This window comes from Camponotus vicinus, unplaced genomic scaffold, assembly GCF_025532165.1.
Source record: "Camponotus vicinus isolate PSW18456_S1 unplaced genomic scaffold, iyCamVici1.0 SCAF_11, whole genome shotgun sequence".
Classification (NCBI taxonomy): Eukaryota; Metazoa; Arthropoda; class Insecta; order Hymenoptera; family Formicidae; genus Camponotus; species Camponotus vicinus.
Window position 1 is genome coordinate 11585268 of NW_028141947.1, and position 24696 is coordinate 11609963.

At 42.6% G+C, this 24696-nt stretch overlaps 1 protein-coding gene across 2 annotated transcripts in view; it reads right to left on the reverse strand.

Moving 5' to 3' along the window:
- Positions 1 to 24696, reverse strand: part of Mib1 (E3 ubiquitin-protein ligase mind bomb 1) — a 338292-nt gene that overhangs the window by 282363 nt on the left and 31233 nt on the right. For both annotated transcript variants that reach the window (XM_083083069.1, XM_083083068.1), the window contains exon 9: positions 10002 to 10153. In XM_083083069.1, the coding sequence (XP_082939195.1) occupies positions 10002 to 10153 (152 nt within the window). The remainder of the gene's footprint in view (positions 1 to 10001; positions 10154 to 24696) is intronic.

A 24696-nucleotide genomic window follows, 5' to 3' on the forward strand; every position in this document is an offset into this window, starting at 1 on the left:
AAGACGGTAGCGCGATCCTATAAAACGCGGTTCAACAATTCCCGGGTACTACACTTAAATTTAAAATCACGATTTAACTAGAACGCTTGAATGTATCTTGAGAAGAGAAGACCAAGAATGAAAACCGATCCGTTTAGAGAGCGTCGAGAAGCGTCGAGGAGACGCAATTACTTCGCAAATGCACGACGCAATATCGCTTAATCGTCCCTCTCGTCGGATATATTAGCCGGCTACCTAATAAGGACGCGCCGGGTCTTAAAAATAATAGTTACAACTAATTGGCGAGAGAATGCGCGTTTATAACGCTCGGAAAATAAATCGGGAAGTAGGTACATGATTTTCGCACGGAAAAAAAAGTATGCGCTTTTAATTAAACAAAAATATTTCCGCGAATATATAAATATGTTATAAAATCGGTCATTGCGCGAAAACGGCCATTGTACGTTGAATACGAACATATGTTAAATTAAATTAAACCTCCTCGAGGGCTACGTGGATTCCTATTTTAATATCGATATGGAGGGCTCCCTCGAGAACGGTGATCGAGATCATTTACCATGGTAATATTACCAGCAATATCGCCGCAGGAATATTAGTTCGCCGGCGATTTATTACCGGGCGTATAGAAAGAGCGATATTGAAGAGGATGTTCCGTGCGAGGGAACACACACACACTTATTTATACCATATTTTCTTTGACGACTGGGCGGAAAGGATTGTTCGAAAACGCGCAACACTTTACGTGTTTGATATCTTTTATTGACACTTGTCATTTTTCAAAATTGAAGAAATTATTAATCCTTCCTACTATATATTTGTCAAAGGAATTATTAGATAATACGCTGAAGTTCTATATCAAACCAGCGTCAAGTGAAAACAATTCGCAATATAAATCGAAGCGAAATGATGGGAAGAGCATCGATGACGGATGCTCTGACCTGTTTAGTTGAAATGCGCAGACCGTCCCAGGTTCCTCCTTCCTTGTCTCTATCCTTCGCACGAATCTTCAAGCCTAGAATCCACGATCAGAGACGAGAGAGCGAGGGACAATCGGGAACAAAATGGCCGAGGCGGATGGGACACGCGTGCGCGAAAACACGTGTAGACACTTGGACGTAGCCGTAGTCGTTCGGCACGAGGACTCCCAAGTGCTCTCGAACTTTAAAAATCTCTCTCGAATAATTCTGGCGGAAGCAACGGGGCGGTAGTCGGACCGGGTAAATCTCCAAGCACGTAGCTATTCCTCGGAGGAGTTGAGCAGCGCGAAAAAGAGTGTCTCTCGCGCCACCTTCTTCCTTTCTTAATAAATTCTCGGAACAAAGTTGAACTAATTACGAACGCGTGCGGCGAATTTAAAACGAAATCACTTACCCCGCCGGTGCAGCGCGGCGACGTGAAATACGGCGCTACATTGGACGTGGAGGCGATGTACGCGATAAAGGGCCGCTTTGAAAATTGTCCGAGATGCTGTTCTATTTTAATCAACTTGATAATTTCGAAACAAATTAAATATTTGAAGATTTTAATTTACGAGAGTATTTATATTCGAATAAAATGAGAATAATTTTGGAAATCGATAGTGGAGCCAATCAAATATCGCCGAAGAAAAGGCATCGCGATTATTCGACCATCGCGTTGACAATCAAGCGGGACGCGATAAAGACGCTAACCGAACAAGTTTCGCGACGATTCGCAGCGAGGAGAAGAATCGACGTGGCATAGGAGAAAAAGTTGAGGCAACTCCGGATACTAAAGTTTCGACGGGGCCGAAGACAAAGTAGAAGAAACAAAGGAATGTTGCTTCCTTCCCTCGATTCTGCGCGCAGAATTGGAAGCAACTATCCAATTTCCGAGGTAACGGCGAAGGGAAAAAGAAACACGCGCGCGCAAAAGTGAGGCGGATCAAGAAAGAGAAGAATCGAGAGAGAAGCGGGAAGCGAAGAAAAAAGAAAAGAGAATTAAGGAGGAACGGAAGAGGAATCGGGAGGTGGGAATACGGCTTAGCGGTCCAGCGACTTGGAAAGTTCTTCCCGAATCGAAATCTTTGAAAGATTTGATAAACGCTGACGTCACTTTTTACGATCATCTCGCAAAATTGTACGTGCGAATCGACGAGCGTCGATGTAACATCAAATGCTACTTTTGACCATCTGATAGAGGTATATCATATTTTCGTCACAAATCCCGCGAGAATAGTATATTTTGTTATTATTATGTATTATTAAATAATCATGCACATAATAATCATGCAGAATAGAATCGTGCATTTCAAACTATCGCTTCGTATAATCACGCGCATCTCGTATCTTTCCGTGATGTGCTTCCCATCGCAACGTAATTCGGATCTTACGATTGCAGGCTACGTTTTGAACGTTCGTTACGAGAGTACACAGCGCAGATAGCGAGCTGGGACGACTTCGCCGCGCGTATCTATACGACCCAAAACCATCGCTGGCATCCGATCCTCTTGTTGAAATACCTCGAGCTCGCCAGACTGCGCTGAGCGAGCTTTGTCAGCTCGGTCGGCGTCTGAGGTGAAAGCAGCATTAATATATATCCCCGGTGCACACCCCGCCTTTGACGAGTGGAAAGGGGAGGTAAAAGGGGAGACGAGCAACCGCCGACCACGCGCATCCACGATCTCCCGGCGCAAGCTTCTCGTCCCAGCTACCGTTAATATCGGATTCTTTGGCGCAATTTACGAGGGAACGCCGCGAATTCAAGGGAGGTCGTTTAATCCGAAGCCAAATCCTTGCACGAAAGCCCCGTGTCGCGACTCGTACATCTCGCGGAATGTTTTCTAACCCCGTGAATCCTTTCAAGGAACAGCGCATCCCGCTATTCGGCCCAGAGTCTTGGCGTGCATTCGCTGAGAGGAAATTAGGAAGCCGGCTGCGAATATAATGAAATACCGAGCTGTTTTACTTCGCGTAATGAGATCCTTGATTATCATTTCGATGACAACATTCGCGAAAAACGAATATAACCATCGCGAATTAATATACAGAAAAATAACTATTAAAATATTAAAAAAATATTTAATAAATTTAAATAAATATTAAATATATATAATTTATTTATCTTTAATTATTTAACTATAATTTCAATTATAAAAATAATATTATCGTAAGAAATAATAAGAGGAAAAAATTATCTATAGAAGATGATGGTCAATCAAGGTGTAGCATTAACATTAAAAGGATAAAGACCGGAATATTTTAACATTTTAAGAAAAATATTTATATGATATCCTTTCTAAGAATATCCTATTTAAACTTTTACGAAAGAGAATAGTGAGCAAAATTGTTAGTAGAACAGCTCAATTCGCCATCAATTTTGCGATAGTAGAACCGTCGTAATGAACATTTCTGAGGAAATAATTCTCGATGCGCATATATCCGGCGAGCTGGCCATCCCACTAAGGAGGGCAAATAAATTTTCTCGCAAGAAATACGGTCCTGGAAACTCGATGTTCCGTCTAACTACTGCGCGGCAAGAGTAAAAATAGCTGCTTTATTGTTACGAATTAGTGAGGCGTGATAAATTCGAAATTCGAGTTTCAAAAATGTTTCTAAGCTCGATATTCCTCGAGCATGCGCGGAAATAAACAAAAAAATGCGAGAATTTTTCCATCATTAGAAAATGACTATTGTACTAAAAAGAGCTTTTACCGCGACGATATTTTACACCTCTACGGGAATAGAGGGTTTTAGGAGACGATAAAAAGTCTTTGTGAAAGAGCTTGACGCTTTTTATGGTTTCAGTGATATATCTTTGAGAATATAACGTTGTAATTCGATCGAATCTGGAGAAGTCGTGACTTCTTACAATTCTTAATTAATGGGCCGAAGAGAAAAAGAGAGAGAGAGAGGAAAGAGAACTATCGGGAGCAGCGTGGAAAAAGAAAGGCTCCAACAGTGACAACGGTTGAATGCATAATTTTTAGCGGAAAGCGTCCGGGATATTATTTTCTAAAGCCGACATGGAAGGTCGTGAGGAAAGAGGGGCGGAGAGACGAGACGAGGCGAGACAACGAGAGAGATCGAGGAGGTGCGGGAGTACTCTGGGGTTAGTTCCAAGCGATTTGGCTTTCATGCGATTTAACACGAGGACTATTATAACTCGATATAGATATAACGTGGCTGCATCTCCCGCCTCTCTCTCTCTCTCTCTCTCTCTCGCGTACTCGCGCGGGGGCGAGATGTATGTACGCGCTCGCGGCACGCATTATCGGCCCGCGCTTGGCTTTGCGGTGCCATCGCGTTATTATGTGCCGCGACTATGGCTGTAGTTAGCGTGCCATTATAGTTTAAACCTTGGAGAACGCGCCTCCGGATGAGAAACTCCGCTTGCCATGGACTGAGAGTAGACTCTCGTGCATTTGCCGATGCTTTGTATACGTAAGCGCGAGCGCATTGTGTGTCGAAACGGTATCGAATAAATATCATCCACCTATGCCGTTGTTATTTCTGCTAACGCGAGGAATTCGCGAGAATATAAAATGACCGAGGAATCCGATTGAACCGAGGAACCCGTTCGCGAAAGACGCTTACGTCCGTTTACGCACGAGAACGTTCGCGATACGAATTGAATGTTCCCGTTGCATTCTCGTGAAAAATCGGGTACATAAAATCCTATAGAAAATGTGAGACACAACGCGTTCCATTATTCTCAAAACTTATTTCCGGATGCAATATATACATTTTTAATCTTGCCCTTCGCATTCGCATATCTACTTCGCTACAATCTAGGGCAGACTGCATTCGGCAGATTCAGATTAATTTGCACAGTATATAAGCAAGTCAATCGAACTGAAACCGATCTGAATGAACATTACGTGCTCCTTAACCCGGCGCAGAAGTTGTACGATTAAATAATGATCGCGGTCGCTTTCGAAACTTCTCAAACTTGCTTGCTCGCACCGCATCCCGTATCGTCTGCGACGGACTCTGTTTTCGGTCCCTCGCGCCGCCATTGTGCCGTAATAATTGTTTAATGGTAGGAAAGTAGGCGAATGAAATTAACAAACTATTGGAAGTAATTAGATTCTCGCCGAGGCAAATTAAATGGCTTGCGCTCGACGAGCTATTTAAATGATTATCCCCAGCCTTTATCGTTAGCACCGTTCTGCGAGCATCCTCCCGCCGTATCTCCTACGGCGAAACTCCGACTTAGCTGCGACGAGGATTCTCCGGTAGTGAGAGAACCGAAGCTAATTATTCCGACAACTATTTGGAAGTTTACGGCTGTCGATCGGAACGTCTTCGCGCGCGGAACGAAATATACGGCCGAGTTTCTCCGCCGCTCGTCCTCTCCATCCTCGTCTTTTTCTCTTCCTCTTCTACTCCTCTACTACCACTTTCTACCGTTACTTCCTCGCGCCCGAGCGTGCCCGGAAATACCAATCGAAGCTCGATACGAAAGTCCTGCCAGAACTCGAAAGTCCGTGGAATGAATTCTTTCGTGCTTTACCTCTTCGGGGAAGAAGAAACGGCGATAACAGTTTAAACGAAACGTACCATACTCTTCTTCTCTCTCTGGAGGAGATTGAAAGAAACTCCAGAAAGTCTCACGACAATTAAGCGCATTTGCGTAGAAATTAACTTGTCTCTAATCCAGAACGCGATTCGAATGGCAAACCGAATAAACAACCGCCGTTCGGTCTCTCATGGTTAAAGAAATGCCGGTAACTATCTGGACAAATAGGCGACATATTAATGCACAAAGCCGCTCGAAATCAGTCGCGAGAGAAACACTATGTTATAACGAAATTTTAATCATGTTGCCGCCGTCGTACACTCTCTTGTTCCGGCAAAGCTCTTCGGTGAGACATACGTGACCATCGTCCCGACGAAATAGAACAAAACAAACGGAATTGACCGGCGGAACGGGGAATCTTGCGCGGTTTGTTCTGACTCGGCGTGTCACAATCAGAGCGCGGCTCTACGAGAGGAAGATCAAAGCGGCTCACGGGCGTGCGATGTGTACGTTGCCGGATCAGCGAGAATGTATCGCGTGTGTGACTAACATGATCAACGTACGAGACATCAGAGCGAACGCGAATTAGTGTTACATAACTTTGTGGTTGGTTGTCACGGTCTCGCTTACATCGATAAACACGTCAACGAAATGCGCGAGTATGGGAAACGACGTCGCGAAGCGATCCATAAAATATAGTAATCCATAAAAATGATCTTAATGAAATTAATTAGAAACAAACAAGCGTTGTATGCGAATTAGTAATCTTCGCTTCGAGATAATTGGCAATTTTTGGTAACGCGTTTGCGTGGGCACATCATGTACATATGTGTGTGTTGTTTATGTTTCTATCTTCAAAGTGCGAATCCGTTACGCGAGATTATTACATCATTGTTTCGCAAATGATGGACATTACAAAGGATGACAATTTAAACTGTCAATTTCGTGATTTACGTCAATCAGTTGTCGACACGCAGATGGTACCGCAATATTTAACGCCAGAGGGGTCGGTACGATTCATGCAGTAGAATTTAGTATATGACCCGCGTTTGTATCTCTGCTTGTGATAATGATTAGACCATCACGGTTGAATAACAGACTATTGCGAACCGACAATAACAAAGGGATAACATAACCGACCAATTTTAATGCCCTTCTACCCACGTATTGACCGACGCTTTGACTATACTTTACTTTTGCAACGGTAAAGCATTATTGATTGCAATCAAGTTCGTTGTGTTTCGATAGCCGTCAAAATATTATGGCTCATAGAACACTCATCGTTGATAATGCAACGCTGATGCACTATTTATTATACGATCGTTTCACGCTGCCACGCTCCCGCAGAGTAAAGTGGAAATTTATTATGTTATGCGGCAATATAATTCCCTTCGAAAATATTCAGCAAAAATTTGCAATGGATCTAGTAATAATAGATACAAATACATAATTAACAATTTAGTAGTATAAATTAATAATATACATCTTAAATAATTAATAACAGAGACAAGAGACGAAGAGAATCAAAGATTCCATTTAAAAATTGCGGTTTAAAAACATAGAAAACCTCTTCAAATTTAGAAAACGTCAGTTGTAAATGTATCGTAGTGGTAAAAATAACACGTCGACGGTGTCACGGATTGATACTTTGCAAATGTGTCGGTGCATCTTTGCGAGTGCTTCGCAACCACGTTTGGCTAGTCGACCTTAATACAGGAGCATGCAGGGACTGCGGGCAGAAGCATGGAAAACGAGAGAAGTTTCGTCGACAACCTTCGGAGAATGTACCCTACAAAGCGGCAGACGCGGCACGAAAGGAGGGACAAGGGTCGAAAGGCTGCACCAGGAGAGCAGGAAATTACGTCTCCGGACGTCCGTTCGTTCGGCTTCAGAGCACCACGGCACAGGTCTTGAGAGAAACCGGCGCTTTTCTTCAGAGAGCGAGACGCGAGGAAAAAGGCCGCCAGGGCAAGAGCGAGAGGGAAAGCTGTAAAGAGAGGCCGCGGCCCTGCGCGTCCATGACTAGGAACGAGGCTACGAAAGAATGCCGCGAAAAAAGAAGAACAGATTCGGCTGCAGTGAATATACCCGGTATTCGGCCAGTATCTAAGTGTACTTTAGGAATGCGACTGGCGTAACGAATACGGACACGTATTCGCTGACGCTTCACAAGCTCGCCTTCGGGTCGAGCAATCGCTATCCTTACATCGCCGACCTGCATCGGTGCCTGTAACTCGCTTCACTGAAGCAGAAATCGCTACTTCTTCGCGAGAAAGCAAACGATCCTTGATTGTACAGCGCGCCCGAACCAACTTCTATCTATCTTGGATGTTAATACGTTTCTGTGATTGCAGTACCTGCTTGAAACGTTCTCTAGATCTATATAATGACAGGCAAAGTAAACCTCATCGGTTTCGAGTATTCACTTACCGCAAACTATCCTAGTCTGAATTAATTTCGAGTCACCCTCGAGCGTCTTTCCTATGTTAAGATCACTGCTATAATTACGCTATAACCTCCGGCCGCAGCGAGGGTGAGGCTAGCGGTAAGGTTGACGTTTCTTGACATCGATACTCTTTGGACGATTACCCTCATCGTTTACCTCGAGATCTCGAATAGACATAACGATATCGAGTTCTCGCTAATTTCTCATACCGCGCGTCACGGATTGTGACGTAGGTGGTAAATTGAACCGTCAGTGCATTCGATCGATGCAATACACGAATCTATTGATCGGTCATTTAATCGCGAGAATCTCTCGTCGCTCGTGACCTAAGCTGATAACAATGAAACGAAGGTGAAAATTCGTGAGTTGTTTTACGTACGTGGACACAGCAACGGAAGAATGTGATTTATCAGAGGAATTTGTACTTTACTTGATATATCTTTTACTTTTTTTTATTGCCAATTAGGACAATATGATTGAATAGGATTTATCGCGTAATCGACTTTATAAAGAAAATTCCTTTATAGATGAAAATATATCGTAAGATGAGATTATATTATACCAACACAAGTTAATGAATAAAGATTCTATTGTCGTTTAATATTTAAGAGAAGATTAGTTTTTTTTCCGATATTCGTGGAATTTTTGTCCATTGATTAATTTTCTCGATACCGAAAAGGTTTCATAATCTTTCTTCACCGTGATACACAAAGTTTTGTTCACTTAATTCCATTATACGATACTGCTCAAAAAGGAGCAAAAAGGAAGTCTAGCGAATCCTGGTATCTTTTCTTTTTCGTTGCACGATGAAATTCCCCTGTTATATCAGTAATAACATCGACGTAGAGCACAAAGCAACTGCGAATCGTCGACATTCACACGATACGGTTGAGAGGTTGAAAGAAGGTGCCTCTCGTAACCGTGATTGTACCATATGCATCTGATGCTTCCATTTCCTAGATCCGGAAGCAGGCGCGAAATGTTGAAGAGAGCATGCAAATAGAAAAAAAAACAAAAAAAAGATAAAAAACGAATAGTATAAAAAAATAAGACAATATAATCATATGAGGAGCTTGAAAATCTATTGAAATCCGCGCATGCATTAAAAAAAGAATACGATAAAAAGAAGAAAAGTAGAATCGTCACGAAAAAGAGCCACATATATCTTTCCTAAAAATAGCAAACACCTCACGGATTGCTAATATGAATAATATTATTCCTTTTTTTACGAATGACATTTCGAATAAGCAAATCGAAGCGGTTTTATTGTTACTTTAGTCGAAGAGCGACGTAGTTTCAGATTAGATAACGCCATCATCGGAATATCCGCTCGTTCCATTCTCGTTACTCCGTCTTTGCCTCGAAGTAATAACTAGAAGTGAGCAAATCTCGAAAAGCTCCGGGAGGCTGCGTGGCTAAATTGAACGGGACGGCGAGAGGTGAGAATCGAGGTAAAATTGACTCGCTACCTCACGAGAATGACCGGGTCGATTAGACTTCGTCGAAAACGTCGACGACAACGATGGCTCCGGAAACATCTGTGATTCAACTTTCTTTTATGATTCGTTGAACAAGAGAACAAAGAAAGCGAAGAAAGAACGGGCCGATTGGACATGCCGTTGGAAAATCTTCCCGTAACTCCTCTCGCGGTAAAGATTCCGTGTCAGAAAACTCGTTGTTCATCGGCCGACATTTAATTTAAACGCTATGTGTGTTTCAGATGGAAAAAAATAATATTTCTCTGTCATATCGATTAAAAAATCTCGACCACGAGAAATGAATTAATGCAACGATAGTCGAACGTCCTCAAGATTAATATAATGTTTTTCGCAACTATGGGGATTTTCAAAATATTTGGATACAGCTTGGATACTATTGATCCATTAGTTACAAGAATTAGTTACAAGAAGCGTAATTGTTATCCGGCGCAAAGCTGTTTATCGGTGTCTTTCTCTCTTTCTCCGGTCACCGCAGCTCGCTGCAACTCGCTTTCGCTACTTGACGGTTAAATTCTAGAACGACGGCGCATTCAGCGCCGCGGACAAAAGCGTCACATCTGAAAACGCGAAGCACTCACCTTGGGTTGCCACGAAGAGCAGCGTGGTGCAGAGCGTTGAAGCCATTGTTGTTGGTGAGGGTGATGTCTGCGGCGTGGTCTAACAACAGAGCCAACATGTCATCCCGTTTCTTAGAGATCGCGTCGTGAAGGGGTGTGTCACCTTCCGAGTCCTGCGAGCAAAAAACATATTTTTCTCTATGTTACATATATCCCGTTTTTTTTAATAATCAAAGTGCATAAAAATAAAATATGTTGAAAATTATTGAATTTGAAATACGATGCAAAATTTAAAAAAGGCTCATTTATACATATTTAATAATATGTTTTCAATTTAATTAACATTTTTTGTATAGATAATATCAACATATGTGCTCTATATTCTATCGATGTTCTGCTAATTTATCGTTTCTCTATCTCACCACGTTGATCTTTTTAAAATCCGTGAATCGTTTCTAAAGAATTCAAAGACAGGATCATTGTAGATAGCGAGCCATTGTAGATAGAGCTATATCATTCAACAGAACTGGATCAATGTTACGGTCAGTTTTGACTCTGGTTACCATTCGAACGATACCTATGAGCTTCAGTCAACGATAAAATGTACGGAAACAGAGGCCATCCATTAATGCCGAATAGTATGGTACGAACTCGTCGTTAGCAAATAAATTGATGAACGAACGAGCGAATGTAGGAATAAATACTACAAAATGATGGGTCAGTGTAATATGTACCATTCGATACAAATATTTGCATTTAAAAGTACGCAAGATAAGAATGCACTTTTGCGTATGTTACAAAAAATCTCTAAAAAAAACTGTATTATTTTTTATACTGTTATCGATACAGTTATTTCGAATATTAAATGAAACTAAAGCTATTCATGCATTTAGATCTTTATGAATCCGACAGATTTTCCCTTCAAAAAGGGAGATGATCTCACGTAGTTTATATAGCATCGATGCCCATCCACGATAATAATTCATTCAATGAATAGGCGATATCGGCGAGATACCATTTCGCGATAAATCGAAAACGACGAAGCGTAAAATAGCATCTGCGACAAGCTCATGACGACGCTCGCATTCCGGTGCAAAAACTAGGAGGAATGAAAAGCAAGAACGCGCTTTCGCGGCATCGGCCGCGCTGCCGGCCGCGTAAATAATAGGGCATCAGGCACAGATACTTTATGGGATCAGTTGGAAAAATCCTTTGTATAACTCCAATAACCGTGGAGGATAAATCTGCCGGCGCTGTCGAGAACCGCCGGCGCTATCTCGCGCTATAAATGCTAGCCATGTGTCACGCCACTAGGTGAGGGTGAAAGAGAGAAAGAAAAAAAGAGAGATAGAAGCAATAGAAGAAGCGAAAGAGAGAGAAAGAGAGAAAAGAGTCAAAGATGGGGCTACGAGGGTAAAGCAAAGAGGGAAAAGCTGAGGGAAAATACTGTCGCATCGAATGGCACTGGACCGGGGCAAAGATCGCGCGACAGTAACGGGACTGCCTTATTTACCTGATCGTAGAATCGGCCATTAGCTTCGGCCATTATCCTCACCAAAACAGCAACCGAGATATCGTGCAATGTAACAGCGTTAATTATCGCATGGGAGCGATTAAACGAATAATTCTACGAGAAGCATAGCCAAAAAAGATTACGGAAAGACATTAACAGGTTCTGCTGAATTATAAATAATATTCATCAAATGCTATTTATATTTTTAATTGACGACTACCGATAACGATTCTTGATTTTTGTCAGGAGTTATACATCTCAATTCCGAACGAAGATTTGTACAGGGGGAGGACAGAGAATAGTGAATCTCTAGATGCGGACTTTCAATCTGCAACATGAGTTCTTTTGCGCTGTGACCCTCCTTTTCCCGTTTGACTTCTCGATTATTCCTTCCGCAAAAGGGTTGCATTATAACCTCTCTTGCGCGTTCTCCCCCCATCGTCCTTCTTTATATATATCTCTCCGCCGCCCACTCGTTTAAGTCCAACAAATGACATTCGATTCATACCGCGCGCGCCTCAGGTAACGTTCGAATAACTTGCGAAAACTTTAATTTCGACATTTCTCTCCGCCGTCTTCTTCCTCCACGCCGCGACCGTTTCGTTGTCACGATTCATCGCCGCTGGCCATCCCAGCCGCCTCGAGACGCTCAATCATTCTTAACTCCAACAAATTGCCAGAGACTTGTCAAAGGTAAGAAGTACGAATGGTCGGCACGCGAATTTTATCATGTCGGGCGCTTTGTCACGCGTCGTTGTGGACGGTGTAGTCCAAAAATAAAAAAGATCCATGTGTTTCAAGGAAATGTTACTCGTTACTTAATCAATGGAGAATGAAGATATAGTCGTGAAACGCTTGTGCCTCAAATCTATCTCGTCTGAAACAGATACCTGGCATCGGCGCTCGTTGCTATCGGCGACACTATGTACAGATCAAGTGAACGAGCCGGCGAAATGAGAAAAGACAACAGCAACAACAACACAAACGAACGGGCCTGGTCATGGAAGTGTGGATGACAATCAGCGCCGGTGTCGAAACCAGAACACGGGCGGCGAATCGACGACGGGGACGGGAAGTCGAAGCGGGTTGATTGCACCGCAAATATTGACACCGCTAATTTTCCCCTCTCTCCCCTTCCTCCTTCCCCCGGTCCCACGTTTGGCTCGTCGAAGGCGACGAGTTACACTAATAAGAGCTTTAAGACATCAGCAAGATGTAAAGCAAACTTAGATTTACTGCCGTCATTCGAAGTCGTAGGAGCAATCATTCAATGTACGCAAAGTCGCTGTAAAGGAGTCGTTGCTCTTCAGGTATGATATCTCAAGTGCCCTCGTTTCTTATAACAAATTGTGTTAGATTATCGTGATTACTTTGATTCACAGTTCTTATGCACTTCGCACAATACTTGCATTTCGTGAGAAGTATACTAAATTACACCGCGTCTAATTATCAGCAATAATATATTGCGCAGAGAGTTTGTTCGATATATTCATCAATTTTTTTAATAAAAGCAGCTCGCGCGAATGTTGAGCCGAATCTCAGTGTTTGACTATCCGCTCGAGCGAGTTCTTGGATTGCGCTTCTCGTCTAACTAGAAGCGATCGCAAAAGGCGAGTCCCGCAGCGTGCGCCGAGCGAGCTTAACTCCTTTTTCACGACGACGATCGATGGTGATTTTGCCAAGACCGAAGGAATGAGAAGAGACGAGAGAGAGGAGAGCGTGGACAAATAGAGAAAGAAAGAGAAGAGACAGGGACATTCTTCCGCTTCGGTCGTTACCTCAGCTTGAGAAGAGAAAAGGGAAAGAGGAGAAGGGTGGAGTTGGAGCCGCAACGGGAGTCTGGGAAGATAATGCAGACCGTGAGAAAACGGAACAGAGCATCCTCAAAGTCCGCGCCCGCGCTTGATTGCAACCAACCTTTCCCACCCTCTGAAAGCGGAGGCCCGGGGATTCCTTTAGCCGATGCACCGACGAGACGGGACCGAGTAAGGATGTCTCGCAAAGAAGGAGGCTAGTATGCGGGTCGTGTACGAATCCGAACGCCTATGAGGAAAAAGGAGGAGGAGAAAGAGAAGGCTGGTTGATCCGAGTAGACTGCAGAAGTGCAAAGGCTGCAAGATTCCCTGGCTGGTTGGCTGGCTGCTTGGTAAAAGCGGCAAATGCTAAAAACAAGAATTGGCTAACTTGTTACGTCGATCGTGCCCGGACTGACTATTCGATTAAATAAATGCGCGCGTAGGCGCTTATGACGCTTCGTTCGTCAGCAGATACCAACGTGTTACGTAAAGCATCTATCCCTCTATCTCTCAAAATATTCACGATATCTACGGTCGCGAAAGCTTATCGCGCAGTTTCCTTATCTCTGCCGAGTTAGAACTAACTGCTAGTTGTTCCATCAAGCAAATCTAGGTTAAATTACTGAAACACAACGCAGCTGCAAGTTCCAAACTCGATCACGAAAGTAAAATGACATATCGTGTAGAATTTCTAGATGACATTGAATTTTCGCGAAACTCGAGTGCTGATTAGACAACGTTGCTAAAACAATTTCAGATAAATTTCTTATATTTATAAATCACATGCACTATTACATATATGTGTATATATTTGTATATAAATCTGCCTCATATTTGAAATTATTTATTTCTTTAAAAAATCGTGGTAACGTATGGGAACGTAAAACGAGCGAATAAAATAGGTAAGCATGAATTATTAAAATGATAATTATCACGCAGCTCGCTCATTTTTGATCAATAATTCGTAATCACGTCGCGCAGCCCGAAATAATGTCGAGTCGTAACCGTGTCGACAGATCGTAATCACCGTGCAGGGATGTCACGTTGATTTCTGCGACGGATGTATATGAATACACGTACGCGCTGTCACGTATGGTTTGGCTCTGATGTGCGCCTCTAACGACCCGAATCTACCTGGCGAAACGCGAGAGCGAAAGCAACCCTCCTCTTCCTGCTCACCCGGTCGTATTCGTACGCAGCCGCACGGTTGCATAATATTACGTTTATACCTGACATTCATCATTAGCGGCGCTAATTTATGTTGGGCGCGAATGGGTCCGCGCGCGCGCGCGCGCCAACGGGCTAATTAATATAAATTGCCGGCGCGAGGATTACGCCGCGCGGTGTGATGCCGCGACGCGATTCATTGTGTACTCTGCGAATCAGGCGGGAGCCGATTAAACTGATAGATCGCCGGGAATAAAGAATTTCGGCTCGAATGAGCGGATATAACGCGACGCGCTAGATGAGAAACAAGTCGGAGAAAGAGCGCGCGTATATTTTATATTATATTATATTTTAATTTCTCCGGTTAATTCATCGAGGACAAAACAGACATGCATGAAAGCGTAAATTACCATGGATGCGTTAATCTGAAATGGGGGATCGATGACCCGCTTTTTTCGGTGGCGAGTTTAGGCTCCGATGCTTAATCCCAGGCACGGCGCCGCCAAATGCAATTCCCCCGAATCGAAACATCCTGATGAGATCGTTTTTTCTGAGCACGTGCGCTAGTTCGACGCTCCGCGCTTTATGACAGACGAGTTCGCCGAGTTTACCGAATCGTTGCAATACCCCGTAGCGATGCAAAAATAAAAAATAAAGAAAAATTGTATTTTCAGGAGAAGATATTGCATAGGCGATTGTTATATTTTAAACGAGGGTGGTACGAGGCAGAAATGGAGAAACATTTTGTGTGTTTTCAAGAAGATGCCTTTTCAAACACGAATGAATGCATCATTTTCCATGATTTGCAACAATGATTGTGTTTCAGAGAGATTCATATAGACGCTCTTCTTATTGCGAGATTATTCGAATTTTTCGCAAATTGATCGATACCGCGCGCTTCGCATCGTTTTACGTTTACCGACGAAACCCGTCACCCTAATCACGAAATGCACTATGTAAATAAAGACTCGAGAGAATCGGGTCTGCATAATTCTCTCGCAATGCCAACTTTCCTCCGGGTCTCTGTTACGCACGGTCTTCCGCGCACAAAGCAAAATTTAATTAAGCGAGGGGAGTCAAGAAAGAGAGAGGAAGAGAAAATGGTGGAGAGACGCTAGCCAGGCGGAATAGTGGTCACAACAATAACTTCGGAAAACCCTGTATCCGCATCCCGCTCAGCCGCGACCACTGCTTGCTTATTGCTTTTAGTATTAACACGTCCCTCGCGCTCCGCCGACCTCCTCGCCGGGGGCGCGCTCTTTGTCGCGACAAAGGGGCTCCGACTATATTTCGTGGGCACGAGAACCACAGTCTTCTCTCTCTCTCTCTTTTTTCTCCCGCCCTCTCTCTCTCTCTTTAATCACTCTTCTTGTTCGTGTTTCTAAGGTTCATAGAGAAATGGTTGACGCGACCGGAACTTGTTATCAATGTATGTCACGCGCCAGCGATCAGACAGATATAATTATTTCCTCTCACTTGAAATTACAAATGCAGAGACAAAGGTTACATAATTCACGAGCAGGCTCGAAACAGGCAAATTTCGAGATACGATTGTCATCAAAGGCACGACGCGTTTCGATGAACATAGTAAAGAGCACCATTTGTACCTATACATGGAGAATTGTGTATTGTAGTAAAAACTTGCAATATAATTTTTGTAATCGGGATCATATCAACTTAAAGAAATCGCAATATTTTTACTCACGAATTTTATATACGTTTTATGTAAATTTACGTTTTATACAAAAAACTATTGTAATTATTCAAATATTTTGATGCAAAAATCATAATGCATCATTGTTAAATTTTAACGATAATAAATATCCTAGTTTCTTACATAAAAGATGTTGTAAAAAAAGATATGTATTTTTCTGTAATTTTTGCTGTAAAATTTTATTCATATATAAACAATTTACTAAAGTTTTTGCCAAGTATCCGAGGAGAAACGAAAACGGTGCGAATATAAAGTGTAAAGCGAGAGTTCGACTCTTTGCAGATCTGCTAATAATACATACATCTTCCGAACGATAACATAAAAATGTTTTCTCTCGTGATGTCTATGTTTTCTTGCCATCGGCGCGTTTCTTCAAATACTCGCATTAACGCCACGCGCGATTGACGGCATCATCCATCAAAGTATTGGTATAGTCATGCTCTTGTCTCTGCCGCGATACCGCGACGTTCTCTCTCGCGAATCAGAAGCAAACTTGTCATTGTGTCAATGTCGATCTGGCTATCAAAATATCATCGAGTATCGGGCGCGTTGCTGAAAGCAGCAAGAACTGTCATCCATCAGAGAAAGCTTGCAACGGTGCGAACGTCATCTCTCGCTTCGATCTCTCTACTACGCTTAATTGCACCGGCAATCGATAGATACGCGACGCGTTGCGTATTTTATAGCGTATATCGCAAGCTCGTGCAATTAAAATGGAGCATATTTTTTGTACTCTCGTTTATAATTCAGATCAATTTGATACCCGCATATTGGATGCTATATTTGAGAAACAGACCGCGCAACTTGATGACTGTGTGAGTTGAAGAGCCGCTCGATCCCGATTTCGAGTCGAAATAATTCTCGCCAGAAACGAAGAAAGACGGCGCAAACACTTCCAAGAGGTGCGAATCGACGCTGGCCGGAAGTCTGCTCGAGATTCTTCGCGAAAGAGCCTCGCGAACGTCACCGGCACTCGACCTCCGGTTGAATCGACGGCGCTGCCGGCAGTTTACGGGCTCCCGGGCCGGCCATAACTTCGGACCAGACAATTCATAAAGCGAGCGCGGCAAGGAGGAAGACGGTGGAAAAGCGAGTGGAAAGATATCTTCGGTCGGCGTGGTTGAGGGGGTTGGAGTCGCCGTCACCACCAAAGTGCTCTCTAAATTATTCTCTCGAGCGTCACGAGTGTGGAGGGATCTTGGAAAACAGTCCGACCTGGACCAGAGAAATGGAAGTGGTCGGTTTGTATTGTAGGAGAGCAAAGGACGATAGGAAAGGGAATGAAAAAGAAAGCTCGAGAGAGAGAGAATATGATGGACAACCGGGATCTTCATTGCCTTCACTTTGTTTATCCCGTAGTCTTCAAGACGTTTACTCAAGTTGTTTACTCATTTCAATTAATTTAAAATAATAATATATTGATATACCAGGAATATATTAAATAGTAAATTAATACAAAAATAATATTTGCTTTAGAGTAAGATTGACAAGCACATTTATATTTCAGAGATATTATCGCGTGTTCTAATTAATTTATTATAATCTCAGTCATTATATTATACGTTATGTGCAGAGATGTGGAAATTATTACACATATTAGTCTAATTTCCTTTTGAAATTACATTTATTTATTAATTCTAATGACTTTTATAACAAATCAATAATAAATCAACATTTGGCATGCTTGTCTTTTCCTCTATAAGTATTTCTATACATTTTGGCACACTTTCAACAAGATTTTTACAAGATTTTTCTCGATTTCTTCATCATAGTGTGAAATATAATAAAAGCTCCTATCAATTGCATTTCTTTTCGTTGTTATGTTCATTTTCTTCGATCTCTTCTTATAATTTCTTATAAAATCTCAATTGAGTTTTCATGTTTGGATTATTGCCAGTAACGTTTTATTTTTTTTCAGTTAAAAATTATTGTCATTTTCCATTTCTGATAAAAATATTAATAAAATCTTATTAATGTGCAAAATAACATTTCTTAATGTTATTCTTTAATTAATTAAAAAATGCAATATAATATAAATAGTTTATAATGAATAATATAATATTTTACAATAATTTATGGAAAAAAATTAAGAAACTCTCTTTCTCTCTCTTTTCCTCTTTTCACATGTTTTCATTTCAATCTAATAATTCTCATCTGTGTACCCCATTATACCACATATTATAGTTCGACAGAAGAACTTGTCGCAGTGCAACAGCATAAAGAAAATTTTACGTCAAAACTTGGAAAACACGTATACGAAGTCTCCATTTGAATTTCTTAGAGAGCGGCGAATCGTGAATATTTCGCCACATTAAACTTCTGAAAAATGTTACGACGTCGTCGTAAATAACCCGCTGAAACTAGAAACCCCGGTTTACACGTGCAGTCGCCGCGAATTCGAGATCTATTCGCCCATCGATGCAGGAGTTTCGCGCTCGCACCGCTTCTTGGTAACCGTCCAAGCCATCGCAATCCACTTTTCGCCGGAACAACGGAGCTAGCAGTATTTAGCTCGTGACAGGCACGGAAAGAGATCCCGATAATTATACGATAAACCTGCTTTTCGAATATTACATCGCGGCCGGTCGTTAATGAAATATATCAGTGACAAAGTTCTAATTCACGTATCACCTAGCGTGCCTCCAAGACTCTAACTCAGCGTCAATTTCTACGAAGACGTACATACATTCCGGCGAATTCGCGTAAATCTTCAATTCTGACCGTAGAATCGGAGGATCGAAACGATACACGCGAGACCCCCGATACTCACGCGAGAAGGATTTTCGCGGCGAGGAGGCGCGGTCACGTTATTCCCAGACTGGCTAAGAAACGAGGCTTATCGGCTTTCTACCTTGTAGTCTACCCGACATCGACCGGACGAGGACTCCTTTACTTTCGCGAGCGAAAGAAACGAAATTCTTGACGCGGACGAAAAGCTCGCGGAAGCGAGCTGGTGGAATGAGCGACAGATTAAAGTATTTGCGACTGCAAGAACAACGTGACTCAACTGTTAATCGTCGACCACGCCCGCTGCTGCGCTCCATATCTATATCCATTGTCGACAACACATCCCTCTGTCGTATAATTGTAAAATAAATACGACTGGCAAGTTGATTCGGAATTTGCAATGAAAACGACATCATCGTAAAGCTTCTATTTTCGCCGTCGAGACTCGAAATTGTTGTCGCTTATAAACTTTAATTACATTGGTCCCTAAGAAAATACTATCGATCTTCTCGCCCCATTCCCGAAAATTGCATCGGACGGTCTCGCGACGAGAGAGCGCTTCTCATCAGCCGAAAGTGTAGGCAAAAGTAAAATAGCACGACCAGTGACAAAACCGGTCGAGTTTATGTGTTTGCAAACTTTGCCATTCAAAGTAGGAGCTCTCTCGCGATCTACGTTTCTACGGCTAATTCCAAAATTACTTTAAAGTCGAGAATAAGAGACAGACGAGCTAACGTCTACGAGAATTACCGTCGCCTCTGTCTAATGGCAAGAACCAACAGAGTATCCTGCAACTCCGAATAGTTAGTACCAACAAGAGAAATCGGGTCGTACGATGTGACTCTTGCATAAAGAAGCAAAACTCATCTCGCCAGCCGAAAGGATAGACGAATCCCGGTTACCAAGTTATCTATCTACGAGAACCGCAGGCTATGCATACAGTGTAATTCAGTCAGCATCTCTTTGCGACACTCGGATTATACAAACAATCGCAGGAATAATGGCCCTGGCGGCAAATTTCGGGCGGGTACACGTAATTCGGACAAGCGGGTAAACGATAACCCGACACGTAGCACGACCGCGTTTCACCCTCCTTCCAATTATGGAGTTTGCGTCGCGCCGGGAAGCGCGCATCGCGCGCACACTCGCTCTTAACCGGCGATGCACGTTAATCCCGTTACTTCCGCAGCCTTAGTTTCGTAATCCACGGCTCCTGATTTATGCGGCAGATACTGCAGAGATAACTCGACGGCGGAGAGGAGCGGGTCGCGCACAGCCGGGGGTTACTCTCCGGCGGAGAGAGAGTAAACTATCGTATCTTGGAGAACGTCGCGTCACGTACTCGCCGCACGAGCAAAGCTTAAGTCCCGTACAATTGACCTCGTTCCTAGACTGTAAAAAGCTATCTTAACCCCCTAATGCTTCGTATATTACGAATTCCGAGCACTGTGATACCTCCCAAGAAGATTGCATCCTGCGAACGCGTCGCACTGTTATCGATACATCGAGCAACGAAAATGACAGAATTCCATACTTCTTCCTTTTTCTATATCTGCGAGTTTGTGAATTCGCGTGACCGGAAAACTCGAAAAAAATAATCGTAAAAAAGAAGATAAATTCACGCAACGCCACGAGATACAGCGTACTAAATGGCGACTATTTGAACACTAATGGCTTCGAAAGTCAGCCGCGCTCTATTTCTAAGCTTCCGGCGATTATAGACAGTCTCGTTTCGACTAACGACCCGTAAAATCTAATTCGCTCTGATGGGACAGAGGGGGACCGAGAGTCCATTTCGAACTCATCCCAGGTGCAGTTTTCGATCGCGATATTTCCTGGTCGATCGGTCGCGACGGACGAAAGTGGCGATTAGACATTCTCGGTAGTACACGGAGAATAAAATAAAATTGGGAAAAAACGCTAGGAGAGAGAAGAGAGTGTACCATACTCCGATCCAGCTCGGAGGCAGGCGGTCTGGGCTTGCTATGTTTACGACGGCAGTTACTGCTCGTAAAGTAGCACCTAACTGGACCCACTCGCGCACACGATTCCCTTTCCCCATACGCACACGTAAATAAAGTTCCGAACGAACAGCGGGCGTCGTCTCTTTCTCCTTCCCTCGAGGTTCCCAGCTCGCTCTCACCCAGCTCCTCTCGAAATAGTTTTCAACGTCGGAATCTTTAATCCGTCTCTCTATAGGCTTGACGATCCACACGAAAGAAATAAACGTCGTCGATACCGAAGTTTAACAATTTGCCGAGTCATTTACCTTGCTAAAGGCTTTAATTTATGTATTTAAATATCGCGAAAATCAAGATTAGAATTTCAGCATGTTAATCGTTAATGGAAGTAAAGTATGCAGCATATTTGTATTCGTGAGATAAAAAGAAGTCGGAGTTTCCGAAACGTGCAACATCTCGCTGCACAGCGCGCAATAACAATGAATTTTAAGTTTAAATTGGTTACTTAACACGCACGCAGCATGCCCAAAATAACATAATTTCGAGCGAGACAATCCTTCCCCGCGTACGCTATAATAATTCATATCCACAATTGGTCCATTAATAACAAATGGTATTGAATAACACACAGAGCAATTACATTTACCCGGTAATCAATATTCCCGACCTATCTAAATTTATTGCAATTCAACGGTCTGTATTCATCTATCTCGGCTATTTAATACCGTGTTTCCGATTAAATTGATTTGTTTTCACGGGATTAGATTTCGTACGAATATTACGTTGTAGCGCAGCGGGCAAACACAAATAACGCGGGCGCGGGTGTCCGCCGAAAAGTCGAATTATATCTGGCAAAATGCCGAGCCGGTTTGTAGGATGGGCGGTGCTTCGGACGCAGCGGTGACAAATTATAATATAAAACAATAGAGGCTCGTAACAATCGACCCCCGTGTCCCCGCGTGAGCACGGCCTACCACGGCCGCGAGCATTATGCGCAACGTCCACTAGATAATAAAATAATATACGCTCGCGGCGCACACGTAGCCCCGCTTATAAAGGCCACCCATGAATATTTCATACTGCTTAATTCCACGGGTGTTATAATCGCCACGGGATGCGAATGCCCGTCCGACCGTTTCTCAAAAGTAATCTGCCGGATTCACGCGCACCGCTTAGCGACAAATTAGCGTGGCCGGGAAAAAAGATGTTTATCACCTAATTAACGAGCTCCACTTGTGCATCGAAGATGAGAGGATCGATTGCCGTTATCCGCCATACTCGTGTACCGCATGGCTATAACGCCTCGGAGATTTGCGGGGCGAAAAATTAATCCAATAGCGCACACATAGCGACTGATTAATACCTCGGAAACATGTCATTGCATAAATCGTCACATTTCGCGAGCGAGTCCATTTGGGAAATCATACTTGGGCCGAGTGTCCCTTTGCGGATGCCAATAATCAAAATAATACGCAATACATCAGAGCCCACGCCAGAGATGTTCCACGTTGACATGTTTATGGCTGTCAATACGACGTTCCATCCCCGTGATCCGTGAAGGAAGAGGAGGGAGGGGGAGATCACGTCGATGGTATCTGATTTACAATCCTGGTACATGACATTAGCTATTGCCTCAAAAACCGCGCGCGAATGTGTCGCATTATCTAAATTGCCGAGAGCACAACTGTCGGTGGACGCCAATGATTTCCGCAAAGTCACAATAACCTTTGCTATTGTACATTACCGCGTAATGTAACAAAATTCCGTGTCTCGATCGCGTCAGTTTTACCTTCGGTGTTCCCGCGTGTTACCGTTAACGCCTGTCAAATACTTGTCGCCATGAACGGGGCACGTACACGGTGGGTCGTCGAAACGCTCGACAATAACGGCGAGCGCCTCGACCTCGAGGCCCTTTGACCGCGCTGCTCTTCTCGAGGACCTTCCTGTGCCGCTTGTCAAACGCATATACGCGGCGCGAAGTGGAACAGTCTCTCGTCGTGTCCATATTAAACCGGTACGTGAGTTGCGACGTATATGTTGCGACGACCGGATAGATATTCTGTGTTCTCGAGTGTCGCGGGACGAATACCAGGCCAACGTCCCCGCAGCCGAAGGAAGGCTCCTGAAAAGGGACGAAGGGAAGACGAAGGGAGAACGAGAGATGAGAGATAGATGGAGAGGAGGAGGGAGGAGATCGCGAATGTACGGAATTACAAGACACGCGAGACCAACGCCGTCCCCGGACTCATCTCGTCCCGTACTCGGCAGCGATAACATGGCCAACCTAAAGGCACGTATGGGATTTATCATCCTTGCAGTCTCTCTGACTTATATGCATCGCGAGGATATCCCATCATTCCGATACAGTCCTAACCGAAATCGACAATGCATCATATAAAGGTAGAAAGATATATTTCATGTATATAGATTTGTCGATTCTTGGATTCATTCATTCTTTCTGGCGAATTTTAAAAATATATATGTTGTTAAAATGCGCGAGAAAGAGAGTATCGTGAGAGCTAAAATAATTTGACGATTTACGTTTCACGAAGAATAATGTGTATAAATAATAGCCTACTCTCTAAAAGTGAATCAGTGTATTATCACTGAAAAACAGTAAATAGTCATTGATTACAGCAGTTATAAGTACAGCACTGTAAATCAGTGATATTTTATTGAAAGAATCAGTTAATAATTTTGACTGTTTCAATCAGTAATATTTCTCAATATCAGTAATATTTCTTTCGTTATTGTCAGTAATATTAAACTACAATTCATCTCTCTATTTCATATAAAATTAAAAATTTTATTTATATTTACTAAATATTTATTATATTAAAAATTTTATTTTATTTATATTACATGCATATTGAACTTGTTATTTTAAATAGATAACGAACGAATAATTTTCATTAAGTCGCCAGACATTTATTTGTCCGACTTATAAAGATCGATTTAATATCTGAAGCCTCTCTATTGAGATTGTATCAGAAATTAAATCGAAATAATACTTCTAATTTTAAATGTTGCTCTTTGCAAACTTTATATAATTCTTATGACTAAAATTAAATACGAGAGAGATAGCGATCGTAGCGGTAAACAAACGAACTAGCGATTACTGGTTTTACAGTAAAATTTACTGGTTTTACAGTGAATTTTATTTTAACTGACCATAATCAGTGAGATATAAGATAAAATAACAAAAAAATAAGCGTTTCCACTGAAGATCAGTAAAATACTCACTGATTCTCAGTGAAATCTTATTTTACTGTTTAAATTAGTGATATTTTCACTGATTCACTTTTAGAGAGTACAAATGAAAATAACTACGCGATAAAAAATCGAATGAGATATTTATCAATTTACACGAGGGAAGTGTAGCTGCCGGATATAATATAATGTTTCCCGGTAAAAATCTATCTTAAAAAAATATGCCGAAGAACATTTACGGTACGCTCCGTCGTTCGGCTTGTATAACTTCCATTTCCCTCGGTATTTCCTACGTGCAACGAATAAATCATTCTCTGGAGAGTCTTCCATCTGCATGAAATAGTGCTCTCTCGCGAAAAATGCCTTGTTGGCTCTCTCCGTAAAGTCGACGGCCATTTCTTCGATCAAAGTAACGTCTTTACGTGATCGAAGGCACATTCGTCGTCCTCTATATTTCTCGAGAAGCTAAGTCCATTCGAGCGCGAATAATATAAAATGAGAAACTAAAGTGAATCGCGCGTCGTGCATTTCCAACATTTATGTTAATCAGACAGTTGCAACAAATTCATAATCGTATCATTCAGCGTAGCGTTATCGCAACGATTATCTGCTTCATTAGAAAGATCGT